At 40.7% G+C, this 16488-nt stretch overlaps 1 protein-coding gene and 2 non-coding genes across 3 annotated transcripts in view; all 3 read right to left on the reverse strand.

Annotated features, from left to right (window-relative positions):
• Nucleotides 1-3921: 3921 nt before the first annotated feature.
• Nucleotides 3922-16488, reverse strand: part of ldhd (lactate dehydrogenase D) — a 55170-nt gene continuing 42603 nt past the window's right edge. Inside the window, exons 3-11 of the mRNA XM_084936378.1 lie at nucleotides 11880-12021; nucleotides 11597-11738; nucleotides 10779-10938; nucleotides 10498-10697; nucleotides 8896-9024; nucleotides 8336-8463; nucleotides 7474-7564; nucleotides 6468-6579; nucleotides 3922-4703 (exon numbers count right to left, since the gene is read on the reverse strand). Coding sequence (XP_084792504.1) covers nucleotides 4523-4703; nucleotides 6468-6579; nucleotides 7474-7564; nucleotides 8336-8463; nucleotides 8896-9024; nucleotides 10498-10697; nucleotides 10779-10938; nucleotides 11597-11738; nucleotides 11880-12021 — 1285 coding nt within the window. The 3' untranslated portion in view covers nucleotides 3922-4522. The remainder of the gene's footprint in view (nucleotides 4704-6467; nucleotides 6580-7473; nucleotides 7565-8335; nucleotides 8464-8895; nucleotides 9025-10497; nucleotides 10698-10778; nucleotides 10939-11596; nucleotides 11739-11879; nucleotides 12022-16488) is intronic.
• On the reverse strand, nucleotides 14242-14312 carry trnag-gcc (transfer RNA glycine (anticodon GCC)). The gene has a single exon. It is a non-coding gene; the product is annotated as a tRNA-Gly (tRNA).
• Nucleotides 15204-15274, reverse strand: trnag-gcc (transfer RNA glycine (anticodon GCC)). Its single transcript has one exon. It is a non-coding gene; the product is annotated as a tRNA-Gly (tRNA).

The following is a 16488-nucleotide window of genomic DNA, read 5'->3' on the forward strand; positions in this document are numbered from 1 at the left end:
CAGTCACTTTATGGTTATCGTGGTATCGTGCTGGATTTTGGACGAATTGAGGAATAACTATCTATATGAGAAATTAAAAAATGTCACGAAACAGTCTGAAAATGATTTAAAAAATCCAGTCAAGTCTTTAAGTTCTGATGATTTTCATGGTGGGCTGACCTCCAGAATAAAGTCCGTACAGCAGCATTAATATGTTTAATTCCACTGACATCCTTTCAGTTCACCTTTGCAAGGTAAAAGATGCAGCAGGATGTGGACCGAACCACTTTGAGGTTTATGAAGGGGAGTCCTTGTTTGTTAAAACTTTGAACTCTATTGTTTTTACAACTCCAGAGCTGTATATCATATTTTTGTGTTCACCATTATAAAACTATCATTTACAGTGATGCACTGAGGAGGAAAGCACTGTATATAAACAGTCACAGGTCTTAAAGAGTCTGGATTAAAACATTCTGGGAATATATCTGAAGGGTTGGTGAATCCCCTCTCAGATTAAATTCTTAATTAAAACATTAATTAACCCCTTTTCTTCTGCATCGTCGATGCTCCTCTGCTGCTGCCCCACAAGGTCAGGCTTTAAGTCTTTAGTCCTGCAGACTGATGTCATTACCAGGCTATTCACAGATTTTGCCACCATCCTGTATGCTAAGTTATTGGGATCACTGGTGACCATGTTTGGTTTGGGATTAGGCCTGCTCCGTTTAATCCTGCATGTGTGTGTCTGTGTGTGTAATTAGGCTGGTTATATTCTCCTTGGCGCTTTGTTCTTCCACAGTAAAACAAAGTCAGACTCGTGCAGCCTTCTTGGGTTTACTACCCAATAAGGTAAACTATTGTTGAGTACTTACAGTACAGTAGGTGTTAATCTATCCCGCTATAATGACAGCAAGCCTATAAATGGATCCCTCTCTGCTCCACAGGCATGTAAACACACACAAAGCCAGACACACACAATCAGCTCCAGCTGATTTAAAGCACCTTTGCAAAATAGTGGAATAAGGGATAAAAACAAAAATACAGCTTAAAGTAAAAAATCTCTGAAATTAGGGGCAAAGGTCAAAATACAGGCCACATTATTAAATCAGGCTAATGAATACATTGTTAAAGAAACAGTGGTAATGTACAGCTCCATGGTTAGCTACTATTAATAAATAATTATCTAAAGGCACCAAGTTATGATGACATATTGTGACTGTTCTAGATAAAGGATTAATATAGACTACAATAGCCCTTTATTGTCATTGTACATGTACAACACAAACTGTGAGGGCTCCACATGAACTAACAATAATTTAAAAAAAACTGGGTAGAAGGAGTTGGGGGTAATATTTCGAGAAAAATGTTTTTTAGGGCTTAAAGTCATACATTTATAATAAAACACTGAGAAATCTTAGAGGAAGATTAAAAACCTGAATATTCTATAACATTACAAAGGCTGCTGTCCAGACCCTGCAAATTCAAGGAATATGGGAACCAGAACAACACACAGAAATAATAAATATAAATGTAAAATTTATTTTCTCCCAAAGAAAATAAAGATTTTTATTTATTTATTTTATTAATTTCAGAATAGCCCCACGTCTCATCCCATTACAGCTGCTGTGATAGGCTCTAATGCAGTACTAAGAAGTAATAAATAAGCAAATATGGATTCAATTAGTCAGTTAGAAATGAAATATTTAATTCACTTGTAGTTTTGATTTTCAGTATTAATGCTCATAAAGGTAATGGATAAACGATCAAAACAGTTATGATGACAGCATTCAAAATGTAAAAACAGTTAAGTAAATGTAAAGTATATAATAACAAAGCAAAAAAAATAACAACATGGGTTTTTGGATAATGAGCCATGTTAGATAAATATAAAACACTGAAACATGAGCAGTGTGTTGGTGATTATACTAATATGACAGGTCTGGATAAAAGGCCCAAAATGAGTAGAAATCACTGGTGTAGAGGTTTAACATGAGATCTTAGTAACACTGATAACAGACAGCAGCACACACAGAATGTAAAATGAATAAGAGAAACAAGGATTGCTACACAGTCTCCACACAGGAAGTACAAATTAGAAGAGGAAAAACTGCTTTTTGACACAGAGGATAAGAAATCAACTTGTTAGTAAAACTAAAATGCTTCCCTTGCTTCTCACTCTCTCTCTCTCACACACACACACACACACGCACACACACACACACACTGCACCAGTATAATAAAAACAAAAATCAAGCTCACAAAAACACAGTGTAAGCAGGTTCTCAGCCAGTTTTCTTTTTAATAGTTCCAGCGAATAACCAAGAAAATTTTAGTGCCACCTTTTAACAAGTTGCCCATATACATTTATAAAGGAAACGTGACTTCTAACTTTATTTAATGTTAACAAATTTGACATGTTTGGTCCGCAGCTGTGAAGAATCTGAGTCAAAAATCTGTTTATTAAAGTATAACTAAACCATAACTCTCAATGAGTGGATTACCAAAAATACCCTAATGAAGTAAAGGATTCATTAACACCCTTAATAACATTCTCAACATATCATCATTAGTTAGTTTAGTCATAAAAGGCCACTTAACAGATGTGGTGAAATCTGGATTACCAGCCCATTTGTGCTATATTTGTATATTTTTTTTAGGTAAAAGGGGGAGAAAATAGCGTTTTTCTTTTGCGTGTGGATTTTTTTCAAACCCACATGAAATATAACTTTAGAATGTATATTGCACTTGTTTATTTTCTTCTTTTGTCTTTTTAAATGAATGCATGGTCTCTTTGTGATCATTTTGTGGTTGTTATTAATTATAAGTTTCAATGCATCTTTTTTAAAGGCCTCCTGAACCATCGTCAAGGATTTCACTGAAAACAAATATGACTTATTAGAAAGGCTGCAGGAAATAGTCACTGAACTGTAGACTGCTTAAACAGCTATGCAAATCAATAAGAATAAAATAAACAGAACTCAGAGTGAGCTATAACAAAGTCACACAGTGTTTTTATTTAAAAGGAGATTTGATTGTAGCTCAGTGGCTGTGCGAGTGTGTTAGTGCTCTTCACATCTTTCTTAATGTTCAGTTAGTGGCTGCAAGCTGGGAAAACAATAGTTACAAAGCTGCCGAGGCAGAAATGAGCATTATATTTTGATCTTCTGGCTGACACGCTGCAGGTTTGTCTCTCAAGGATGCACCACTGACACCGTGTGGTGGTGTAGAGCATTGCTTCATCACAGACAGAAGGAAGAAATCCAGGTACAAAGAAGCCCGAAGGTTCATTTGGCTCTGATAATTTTCTTGTTTAATGGTTTGTGACATAAAACGCAGTGAATCCAAATGATGGCAATTTAAATTACTTGAAGTTTGCTCGCTTCCTTGAAAGCTGCCTCCATTCCGGTTAGCGGACAGTGAAATGAATTTAACATGCTGAAAAGCTAACATGTTTACTGTTCTCACTTTTATGTAGCTTCTTAACAATAGCCAACTTTGTAGAGCTCAAATGCAGCGCTCCAAATTATTAGAAGTTACTGTACTTTTGTCATTAATGACCTCCTGACAACCTATATCAGGGGGGTCAAAGATAAGGCCTGGGGTCTAGAATCAGGTCGTCAAAGATGGATCTGTCCCACTGTATAGCTTTGAAAAATGTGAAAGAGGGCAAAGATTTTGGACTTTTAAATCTTAACAGGTTTTTCAGCTTTTACTGCTGATGCAGACCTCACCCATGGACATTCATCCTACATTACATTCTGTGAATTAACAAAAACTTTCAGTTTTATAATCACAGGACAGTCTGGCCAATTAGCCATGGAACTTTTTCTGTAATTTTCTGTAACTCGTGTCGTAGTTGATCCCCAAACCGTCGCGCTGACAGATCTTTCATTTACTAGCAGCTTTTCTTTATGTAGGTCATCATGGTCAAGGATTTCACTGAAACCATTGCATATGATTTATTTAAAGTATACAACATATAGTCGCTGAACTCTAGATACTCTTTAAACAGCTATGCAAATCAATAGAATAATGGAGTCCCGTGTCAAAATGCTCATCTGCAGTTAGGTAAAGTGTTTACAAAAGCAAAAGCATAATAAACTGTAGTGTCTAGTTTCAATGAAATGTATTCAGCAGACAATAAACAGGTTCAACAGCACTTGGAGTGATTCCACATATTAGACATTAATTTTAATGACACAAAAAGAAAGGATCTGTGGAAGATCATCTTTACATAAAGCTGGTCTGCAACAACAGACCAGGTCTTCCTTAAAAACTCAAATTTAGAGTTAGCAAAAAGGATTTTATTAACACTCATCATTTTCCAAGAGTCAGGTTTTCTGGTGCATGTAGGAACATTCATGAGAAATCCCACAAAATTCAGTTAAATCAAGAAAGCTACACCTTTCTTGATTTAACTGAATTTGTAAATCACTGCTTCAATGATTTCATATGTTTGCTCACTCTAAACCACTTGTGCTCCTTTAACAGAAGTGCGTCCACAAACTTCACTCTGATGATGTAATCACTCAGATGGACACGCTGCTCATGGCTCTTCTCGCTGCAGGATTTTCCCAGGATTCATCAGGGTGTTTGGGTCGAGGGCGTCCTTGAGACTCTGCATGACCTGGATGCCCACAGGCCCCATCTCCTCGCACAGCAACGCCCTTTTTCCTAAACCCACTCCATGCTCCCCTGTACACGTACCATCCATGGCCAAGGCTCGCCTGCAAGAAGCAAATACATTTTTTAGGAGCAAAAAGTTTGAAAGTTTTCTGAAACCTTTACAAATGTTTCAAAATTTTTCACTTTCTATCCACAAACATTCATACGAAAGAAGCTCAGGCTTCAGGCTGTTTTTTCTTGGCTCTATATGACGCAATACAGAGTGTATATTTTTAATATGGCCAATTCGTGGTCCACAGCACAGAAGCCCCACCCACCTGCTGTTGGAAAAGGGGCAGCCAATCAGAAGAAAGATGGCTTAAAAGGAGAAGGACGGGAGTTAGAGTTGTTTCGTGCATTGGAGTCTCCGCTGCCTTCGCTCAGGTCTAATTCAGGTGAGCTGTGGCTTTCTTCCATCTAATCCTCTATGCCATTACCCTCTGTGGTCTGAGCCTGACCCTGGCATAGCTGGTGGTGTTTAAAGTCTTTGAAAACAGATTTTGAGAAGATTGTATTGGTATATAGCTAAAACCCTCCATCTATAGAAAGACAGCCCACAAGTCTTTGCAAGTCCCAAGACTTAAACGTTTGGCCCTCTGGAATCAATATTAACCGAGAGAGATGGGCGAGAGCGCGATTCCAACGGGGAGGAATTTGTTTGAAGATAAGCAAGCGGAGTAAGGAGGATTACAGCGAGTGTGGGGAGGATTAGGGTGAAGAGAAACGTGTTGAAGAGAGACTGACAATGAAGGTAATAACAAGGAAAGTTGCTAAAATGGAGCAGTGAGGCCAGGCTGCCTGACAGGTACATGAGGCATACGCGCTCAACCAATAAGACTTAAAAAAATGGAGATTACTGTTAGTAAGAACAAGTGTGTGTCTGTCTGATGGGATCTGAAGGAAGTATAAATAAAACATTACAGCAGCTGTCAGGTGGTTCGAGGCTCCTGTCTATGTCTTTTGCTAGTACAATAAATGTTTTTTAATGGTAATTTTACAGTGTTATCATGTAGCTGATTACTACTGTATGCGATAATAACCTTTTCAGAGGAGTGTTCATTCAGATACACGTTAAAAACAGTCAAGATTACTCTGTAATCATTTTATCACTTTGATCATGTTAACGACATCTGCGAGCTCAGTCACGAGGGTGGGCGGAGCTTTAAAGTCTCTCCTCGAGCTGCACAGAATGCAGGGCTGGTTTCTACTTGAAGCAGGTCCATGTAGGCATGAACTGTATGTGCTGTGTGGGAGAGTCCACATAGGAAGCAATGCACAACGATACCAGAGGCCATATTAGATAGCCAACAACATTCAAAAACAAAATACTGGCAATGAGAACTGCACACATTACAAGATAAACTTTTATTAACTTCAAGGCAAGCGCCTGACGCAACTACCAGTGGGGGCGCGGGATAACTTTCACTAAAACATGAGAGGGTAGACAACATATGACAGGCTAGTGACCAACCGTCAGCTTCAAAGCAGCGTGTCAAGTGCGAGTCGCCTCAAATGGATGCAGCTTAACTTCCTGGACAACTGTATTACCCATCAGATATGTCCATACAGGGACTCCAGTTAGAGTGAGGTCTGCTTACTGTAGGTTTGTCATAATAAAAATGACAAACTAGAATAAAATATCTGCTGATTAAACACTGTACATTTATTTGTATGAATGAGTCACAGATATGAACTGTGTCCTCACATCCTGTTGTTGTCAACCCTGAAGCAGTGAACGGCTCGATGGATGGCGACAATCTTCCAGAAAAACAAGTGAAATCCTGATTGGTAGAAGATTTGTGAGTGAGTGCGAGGTGACACCATACCTAGCCAGTCTCTCAGTGAACAGGTGGACTCTGTGCATCTCCTCGGGGTCGTTTGGATCCACCACCATCAGACAGTGGAAATTCCCATCGCCCACGTGGCCTGCTATGGGACCTGAGGGCAGAAGCCATCCACATTCAATACGGTGCCAAAAAACATCCGTTTTTTACATCACTTTCTTCTTCTGTGCTCTCCTGATGCATCAGTGCGTCTGAGTCTTGTTTTTGTTTTGTCAGTTTAAAAAAAAAGAAAGATGTGATCAGTGGTGTGAGAGATAATCGGGTTCTCCAACATAATTCCTACCCACCTTACTTGTCGGGGTTCCTGTGAATTTATTCTCTTTCCCAAAATAAAAAACATGTTTAAGGTTTGTGGTTTTGACACAGTTGAGGAAACTGAGTGTGCCTTACAGACAGTACCTGGTGTTATTCAACACTGGATTTTATATATTCTGATAAAGATATACTTTATTGGCTGATGTTTTATCAATATACACAAAAAGTTGCAGTTAATAACCTTTTTTTAATAATTTCAGTTCCTCACAGTAAAGATGAAGCTGAAACAAAGTGGATCTATGTCGTAAAAGCATTTTTAAATTACACCAGAATGACTCCTACATTCTGGAGCTTAACAAGAGTTCCTGTATTTAAAAGTTGTAGTATTAGGAGTTAAGTCTCATTCATTGATCCCTTAGACCTCAAAGTGCTTCCTTCAGTTAAAATATGCACCTCAAACTACACGTTTTAATCAACCTTCCTGCAGCTTCTCTACTCCACCACATGGGTCAGCTGACCAGCTACCAGAAAGCTCACTCAAACTGGTTCACTGAAATCCCAAAAAGAAAGAAATTATTTTCTTTTCATGAATTTCTTTTATTTTTTTCTAACATTAAAGATAAATGCTTTGAGGAATAAGAGAGATTCAAGTGCCTTGAATGAACAACATGGTGTAAAATTCAGCTGTGGGTGCGCTTTCAGCGTGAAGTCAAGTGGATATAAGTGTGCTCACCTGTAAGTCTGTTCTCAATCAGGTCCTCCTTTGTCTCCACAATAATTTGAGGCAGTCGAGACAGAGGAACACACACATCTGTAGAGTAGGCCTACACACACACACGCACACACACACAGGGAAGATAAGGTCACGATATTGGAAAGGCATCAAGCAGGTGTCTTGTGCAATCTTCAGGATTTAAAACGTTAATAAAGTGAGACATAAAAGTGCCTCCGAGCAGTGACTGTGTTGGTGTAGCACAGCGCTGTCACACAAAGCCTCACTATTAAAAGGCAACATATCCAACAACCTCAACTCGAATGGTACTGAGTTTTCACACAGCAGTGATAAGTTATAATAATATCACACTGCAGGCTGTGTGTAATCCCTTTGGAGCAATATTACATCTGCCCAACACGAGAGCCCTCTCACGCTGTAATACACCTTCTTCTTTTTACCTTCCTTAGTGTTAGTGCCGAGGAAAGGTGTTTTAGTGTACAGTTAGCTCCATAAATGTTTGGACGGCAGAGGAGGAGAGAAAGAAGGCACAGCACAGACTCTCACACATTTTTTTCCCTTTTCCATAGTTTATTAGGAGCGGGACCCTCTAACCTCAAGATACCAAGCAAACAGAACACAAACAAGAACTGCAGTAGCCAATAAGATACGACCACGCACTGTTTAGTTCACTGCTCAAAAATTAAAGGAACACTTTGAGGCCTCAATGGAAAAAAATCGTGCTGGATGTCTATAATGATATGGACTGGGTAATGTCTTAGGAAAGAAAGGATGCCACATTGTTTGATGGAAATGAAAATAATCGACCTACAGAGAAAATCATGCTCGAAGTCCGGTCTCTGAAGCAGGTGACTTTGTTTACCTTGCAGCCCGGTCTGAGAGCCAGAGCAGCGTACCAGGCATCATGACGAGCTTTCCACAACCGATTCCGTGTTTCCGTATCTCGAGCCCACTGAAAGTCTGACCCTCCGTTACTCTGAGTGATGTCCTCTGTAGAAACACACACACTGACCTTCAATGGGAGTTTGCTTGCTTTCAATAAATCACATTACATCCAAACTTTAACCAAAGAGAGAAAATCTGCTCCCACTTCCACAACACTACTGTTATGTCAATGTTAAGCAGTTTTCAGAAGCACTGTCCTGAGATCCAGTGGATGGACCAACCAGTTTACAAATAATAATAAGCTTTGTTGGACACATCCCCTCACAGACAAATATTTCTGACTACTGTTAACATCTACGACAGTCTACAACAAAACCGAGGATCCTGAAATGTTTACAAATGGTTCACTGACTTCATGACTCTTTACTTTTCATGTCCTGGCCATATCTGGGAAACTAACACTAAAGCTCAATATCTTTCAGAAACTGCTTTATCTAATGGGAGAACATCTGGTCTGATATCAGCAAACACACACACCGGCTGTTTTGACCTGCTCCTCGAGGCTTTGTTCTGAGCCGTGGAACTCCAGGAACAGAGTTGGGGTCACGGGGTAGGACAGAGAGCTGAACCTGTTGCACGCATCAATCATCACATCATCCAGAAACTCTGGATCACACACACACACACACACAGGACAAACACACGATTAAAGGAAATGTAGGTAAGATGAATCTAAAGTCATTCACTTGCATCATTGCTGTGAACGTTCCAGCTGTCAATAATTGGTATTGATCTCATTTTCATCTCTAGTTTGAGGATAAATTCTTCCCTCCTGGATTCTGTACGGTCTTTAAGTGATGCTGTATGAACCCTGCCTCCGGGTCCTAAACTACTCTGCGTTTATTAAGGCTGCTGTGTTTTAACACATTTTAATGTTTTGTATCTTGTTCTATTTAATCTGAACAAGCCCCTAAAAACAGTCAGTGATCACTGTCGGCCTCTCTCGGGTTTTATTACCACTATACATTTTAAAGATCAGTTTTTAAAACCTTACAATGCAACTACAGCCCAGCCCATGCAGCAGTATATGAATGACTAACCTCGTATTGTGGATGGATTATCTCTGTTGTTCTCCTGACTCAAGTTTGGTCCGTTTACAGCATCCTGCCATGCAATTGCATTTGTCCCTAATCATTGGGAACCCTCACGTTAACGAGTGGAAAAAAGTTAACGTTCATCCTCCAGCATTACTGTGTTTATGTTATGCTAACATAGCTGTGTCACTAGCAATCACGTAGCACAACTTTATATACCAGCTAGTCCAACTTCAGTAACCCTACAAACGTCACTGCTGTTTAGTTTTCTGTCTTCATTTATGTTGGAAGTGATAGCAGAGCTGTACGTTTGAATTTTTCAGAAATCCCTCAGTCAGAACATGTTATATCATGTTTAGATGGAAACTAGTGAGCTAACTCCCTGCTAACTTTGAACTCCGTTAAACTTCATAAATCCTGTTTTCATGGATGCCTGGATGTTAAACCTAATTGTTGCACTGATCATTTTATTAAAGTTTGTAAATCTCAGTGACGCCGCAGTGTTTGTTTGACTTTGGGACCTGAAGCAGAGTTTGGACCCAGAAACAGCTAATGAGGTCAGACTCAGAGACCGTTTTACCACTACCACTGCAAAAATCGCTTTTCTGAAAAGAGCAATAAAGTTTTGTCTCTTCCTCATTATGTCTATAAATCTTTATGTGTCTGTTTTCTCCACGACTGAGGCTTACGCTAAGAGAGGAAACAATGCGTTTACAGTGAAGATAATGATGGGAATAATAGAATTGAGAGAAACACATAAATAAGGAATATTTAAGTGATCAGTTATGTTTTCACCATTTTCACCTTTAAACAGTATTTCGAACTTTCTACATTAGAGTACTGGACCCTCAACTTTTGATACACAGACCTTATTCTGTGAAACTTTGGCAATGTTTGAAATGTTTGTTTTTGAGTGCATTTTGCTAACATCATTAGGCAAATACGTATTTAACAGTTCAAAATAATCCAGAATTATCCCTTAACATTGAGCCCTCTGCATCACAGTGTGCCGTTATTTTGCATTATTTCCAAGTTTCCTGCTCACCGATGCGAGCGATGGGTACTCCAGCTTGTAGCGTCTGCACTGTGCTGTCTACAGCAGCCTGGACGGAAGGAAATGAGCAGACCGCTGACACCATGGCCTCTGGGATGCCATAGAGGCGTAATGTGGTCTTAGTGATGATCCCCAGGGTCCCCTCTGAGCCTACAAACAGGTTTGTCAAGTTATAGCCAGCTGACGTCTTCCTGAGGAGAGAAACCAAGACAGAAGCAAAGGTAAGAGGCTTTCAAGATCATAACGATACATCACATTTGCCTGGTGAGTACCTGGGACGGCGGCCCTTCCCAGCAGTGTGTACGATGCTCCCATCAGCCAACACCACCTCCAGGTTTATAACATTTTCCCTCATAGTCCCATAACGCACTGCATTAGTACCTGATGCACTGGTGGCAGCCATACCACACAGAGATGCATCAGCTCCAGGATCTGAGACAAAGCACATAACCAGGGTTGGGTCAATTATTAAAAAAGGGCACATCTGTAATCTGACAGTAACTTTGTATAACCCAGATATTTACAACTTGGGACAACCGCAGTGACCACTTGTGAATAAGAGGGCAGCTGTCATGAACTTTAATATTTTAACATGCTAACTGAGGCCTGTAGCACATGCTCACAGTTGCTGATGATCAGTTAATCAAGTGCACTTGATTAGCAGTACCTGGCTGCTACCTACTCTCTTGTACTTGTTTACAGAGAAGCAAAGATTCCTGTGCATGTGAAAAAACCCTAAAAACATCCTGCATTGAAGTATTATTTAGGTATTCTTCATCATTCCTTTTAACACTACCATCATAGTTGGGGGTTTTATCATCACATTATATTATTATATTATATAATATCAATATATTTTTTAACAAATCAGCATCAACATCATACAACATCACTAATTCTGTGCAGTAGTTTTTCTTTCATCTTTTGGTACAACTTGTACTGACAGGCCAAGATAACTAGCAGCTGTTCTCTTGGTTATTGCTGCTATGATGGTCACAAAGACCCCGACAGCTGCCCCTAAACTAAACACTCATGTCAAAAGTGTTGACTTAATGCATCTGTGTGAATCCCTGTGAACATCCTGACTGACCAACAGGAAACCAGAGGCCTGTGTCTCGCAGGTATGCATTGAGAGCCTTCCGAGTCACACCAGGCTCCACCGTCACATCAAAGTCCTCTGGGTGGAGATCCAGAACCTGTTCCATGTTCCTTAAGCTGAAGCACACTCCCCCCTGAAGGATGATGACACAAACAAACACAGGAAATAAGACTTACGACAGTTATCACCAAGATGACATCCTGCTGGTTATTGTTGTTACTAAAGATGTTAACTGTTCTAAGTGGGAGAAAGTATGACCACACAAATATCTCACCTTCATAGCTCCAACCCCTCCCTCCAAGCCAGTCCCAGTGCCAAAAGGGATGATGGGAAGGCGGTGCTTGTGGCAGACCTTTGCCAAGGCACTGACCTCCTCCACACAACGTGGAAACACCACCACATCTGGAGGACGGCATCTGCACAGAAATAATGCAATGCTGTCACATTCTGTTTCTTCTACTTCTCCAAAGAACCACACCCATTCTTCCCACTGCTCCCAGCAGCTGAGCCAGAAACCACAGCTCACCACACACGTTTTTGCTGTCTCAGGTTGTGTCTCCCTGTAAGAGTGTGTTAGATGTTCAGGCTACCACATCAGGTGTTTCGTTGTTGTTCTCCAATAAAGGTGAATGAATCTACATGTTCTCGCGCTATAATCAGTAAACAGCTTCAGGTCATCGGGTGCAGTTCCGGGTCACGCCGCTTCACTTCTGTGGATTTGTAAACATGGCTGTGAGCAACGCTGTAGCAGTGATACTGAGGGAGGAAATCAAGACTGTTGTAAAAAAAAAAAAAAAAAGCAGTACGAGTGGTCCCCGCTTTAGAGACAGTTATTTTTTCTTTGTTCCGAAGACAGCAGGAGAGCTTCGTCCTATTCTCGTCCTGTGAGTTTTGAATAAATACCTGCGGATGTACACGTTCAGCATGCTAACACTCAGACAGCTTTCTAATGCAGTTTTCCAGGTGGTTGATTTACAACTATTAATCTGACAAATACTTACTTCCATGTGGCAACCACCCCACAGGCAGTTTCTGAGGTTTGCATTTGCCTAAGAATACCTGATGCTGCCGTTTGGGCTGTCTCTCACTCCTCGCACCTTCGCAAATGTGATGAGCAGAGATGGGCAGTAACGCGTTACTTGTAATCCGATTACTTTTTTCAAGTAACGAGTAAAGTAAGGGATTACTATTGCAAAAACAGTAATTAGATTACCGTTACTTTCCCGTAGGAACGCTGCGTTACTGCGTTACTAAAACCGTGATTTTTTTGCCAGAATGTCTCATGACAGTGATGTAAGCGAGTGCGATGTTTGTGACGAACAGCTGTGTGCAGATCAACAGTGGATCATATATCGAGTGCGGGAGAGAGTATGAGCGTGCAGCGTTTAAAGTGTGGAAGTACTGACCTTACTTTGAGTTTGATTCCATAAAAAGTGACAAAAACATTAGTGTCCGTTGTGCGTGGGAAGAAAACTTCTTTTTACAGCGAAAAAAACCCCTAAACTTCCAAGCAAGCACCGGGAGTGCGCTACGAGGTAATGGGAAACTCACAGAGAAACTCGCGGATTCTTCCACTGACCGCTGTGGCACACCTGCACCAGGGTAAACCTCCGCCTACCCTGCTCCTGCTTTACAGGTGAAAATAGAACAAAAGGACCGCTAGTCTTTGACTTTATTTATTTTCTGCTGTGTTTTACTTGCATCTATTTGTAAGAGTGAGTGTAAACACTATATATATATATATATATATATATATATATATATATATATATATATATATATATATATATATTTTTTTTTTTTTTTTATGTGCTGGAATGTGCAGAAAATAGGTTTAAATATTAAAGAAATTTCTTCCAGTCAGAGAATGTTGCATATAATTAAATTTTTGCTTGATGCATAAAGTTAAAAGATTAAAACTAATAAAACAAGTTTTAAAAAGGGACTTTTCCATTTGGTTACGTTTTGTATGATGGATTATGCAAAAAAAAAATGAATTGGGCTTAAAGATCTATCTCTTTATCACCTATTCAGGTTGTAAATCGTGTTTTTAAAAAGTAACGAAGTAACTAAGTAACTAAGTAATTAATTACTTTTGAAAAGAAGCAATCAGTAAAGTAACGGGATTACTTTTTGGGGGAAGTAATCAGTAATTAATTACTGATTACTTTTTTCAAGTAACTTGACCAACACTGGTGATGAGGCAGCATTTAGCTGCAGTGGTCGCTTTGCTCACTGCCATGCCGTCATCACACAGATGCAGCCATTTATACCTGCCACTAAGGCGCTGCAGTATTCTACCAAACCAAAGGGGTCGCTACTCAGACAATATTGTGTCATGTGTGCTGATAAGGAGGGGAAAGAGACAAAACCAGAAGCCAGGACTTTGTCAAGGTTTTTGCAAAGTTCTTTCCACAAGCTCAAGTTTTTAAACAGTTGCAAAAGTTGCATGACCAACTGACACGCCACAAAGATTGCGTCGTGCGACACAGGATGTGCGGTCAAAATCGTCATCAGACACAACCGACGTGTTGGCCTTAGCTCAGAGAGAGGGGCCTCGACAACTTAGCCTCCCCAGATTATTGGGTACTACATGCTTTATATAATATAACACAAAGCAGGAGAAAAACTAGAGTTGCATTGGCCGGGAATCGAACCCGGGCATCCCGCGTGGCAGGCGAGAATCCTACCACTGAACCACCAATGCTTGCTGCAGCAACTTTTGCACGGAAGACAGTGGGTGAACCGGCTGACACGCGTGTATTTCACATTGTTCAAGCATTCTCTGTATTTCAGGATTATGAGACTAAGGGTGACTCTGACTGTGAAACTAGAACTGGGGAACAGCTGACATTTTAGTGATGTTAGGGGCTAGACAAAGACCTGCTCAGATAACCCTTAAAAAAAAAAAAATCACGGGACCCCTGCTCTGTTCAGGATCCTGACCTGAAGGCAGGCCTCGGTACAGGGTCCTGTGGGGCTGCCACACACAGGAGGTGCAGGCAGGAGTTTGGTGCTTTGTGAATTGGATGGCGGCCTAAGACAAAAGTCCTGTCACTTCTCTGGTGGGGAAGCCGCCTGAGCTGGTGCGTGTGGTTGGGAGACACTGACTAAATATAGTTGGGTTCACCCTAATGCACAGCTCAGGCTCTAAATCTAGTTTCCTGGAGAGGGGCTGGACTCTATTTCTCTCCAGAGTTACCCTAGGTAAGAGACGCTGGGCAGTGGTGGGTATAATTGCATCTACCCAGGTGACTGCCTGTACTTTAAGGTTTTCAGTGGGTCCTGTTATACCCCATGGTTACAATAAAGCCATTTTTGCCATCGTACATGGAAAAACTTCCACATCAAGTATATTTGTTCTATCGCTCACCGTTATTTGCTTACTGTAGGAACTTCTGCAGGGAAAATAGACAGTGGCCCTTCTGGCCAGTTGCACATGTAAGTATATAGATTAAGGTCTTCTTTCTTGAATCACTTCATTTTAACACTAGGGACACAACATCTGTCAATGTTTGTTTTTTGGCTAACAGAGAAGCAGTTTTAGAGTTGTGCATTCTATAACAGATTTACACATATATAGAGGAAAAATAAGCACTGCATTGGCCGGGAATTGAACCCGGGCCTCCCACGTGGCAGGCGAGAATTCTACCACTGAACCACCAATGCTTGCTGCTACAACTTTTGCACAGAAAACAGGGGACTGCCCCACTGGCCAGTAGCACATTTAGCATTATTGTCAACCCTGTGTGTGAAGAGTAAGGGTGGATCTGACTGTGAAACGGAAATCAGCTGACAACAACGCTTTTCAAGGTGTACATTAACTGAGGTAAATGAGTCACTGATTGGACACAGGTGAACCAAAAAACTTAAGGGAAGCTCGACAGAAAGCACAATAACCAAAGTCTACTACACAAAATCAATTAACTAAACAGATTCAGTGTTTGTCGTCACAATACAATTTCCAAGTTACTGAATATCACACACAGCTTGGGCTCTAGAACTAATTTCGTGGAGAGTAGCTGGACTTTATGGCTGTATCCCAATTCAGGGTCTGCAGCCTTAAAGTACGCAGCCTCAACGATCCTCAAGGGCCGCGTACTCAAAGACCACTAAGGCCGGAAGTGCGAGGCTTGTGTAATGGGACGGTCTAGCCTCCGTTGCGCTGATACTGTTGTTTGTCAATAAAGTTAAAAAAAAAAAAAAAAGCCTCCGTTGCGCTGCCCAGGTTGCCTAGCAACCATGATACTAACCACTGGAAACGTGTCATACAGCTTTGTTTGACAGAAATGAAGGAAAAAATCTTTTGTTCATTTGTTTGTTTGTTTCTACATGAGCTTTGATCATTCTCTGTAAGATTAAGCTCAGCTATTGAACGGCGTATATTTTAAAGTAAAGGCTTTAAAAACCAAGTTAGTACAAACGTCACTAATGTCACATAACTTTGCCGACATGTGTCCAACAGTAATGTTTAATGTTCTTCGTTATTAAACATTTGCACATAAATAAGTGACATAATATTCAGTACTTAAAGTGTACTCTTCGGCCGCCCCTCATCCGCCGTTTTTTTCTGCAAATTTATCCACACCCATCGCCGTGCTATGCATTCTGGGATATGTTGGGCCACGAAGTCTACACTGCCACAGCCTTAAAATTCAGGGAAATGAAGGACGCATTTCAGGGCCGCATTTCGAGCAGCCTTTGAATTAGGACAGCCTTTGGCGCGCCGCTGTGACGTAATCGGCCTTGAAATGCGTACTTTAAGGCTGCAGACCCTGAATTGGGATACAGCCTATTTCTCTCCAGAGTTACCCTAGGTAAGAGACGACAGGCAGCGGTGTGTATAATTGTTTCCACCTGGTTCACTGCCTGTACATTAGGGT

Source organism: Perissodus microlepis, chromosome 7 (genome assembly GCF_051167445.1).
Source record: "Perissodus microlepis isolate ML-2025 ecotype Zambia chromosome 7, ASM5116744v1, whole genome shotgun sequence".
NCBI classification, from domain to species: domain Eukaryota; kingdom Metazoa; phylum Chordata; class Actinopteri; order Cichliformes; family Cichlidae; genus Perissodus; species Perissodus microlepis.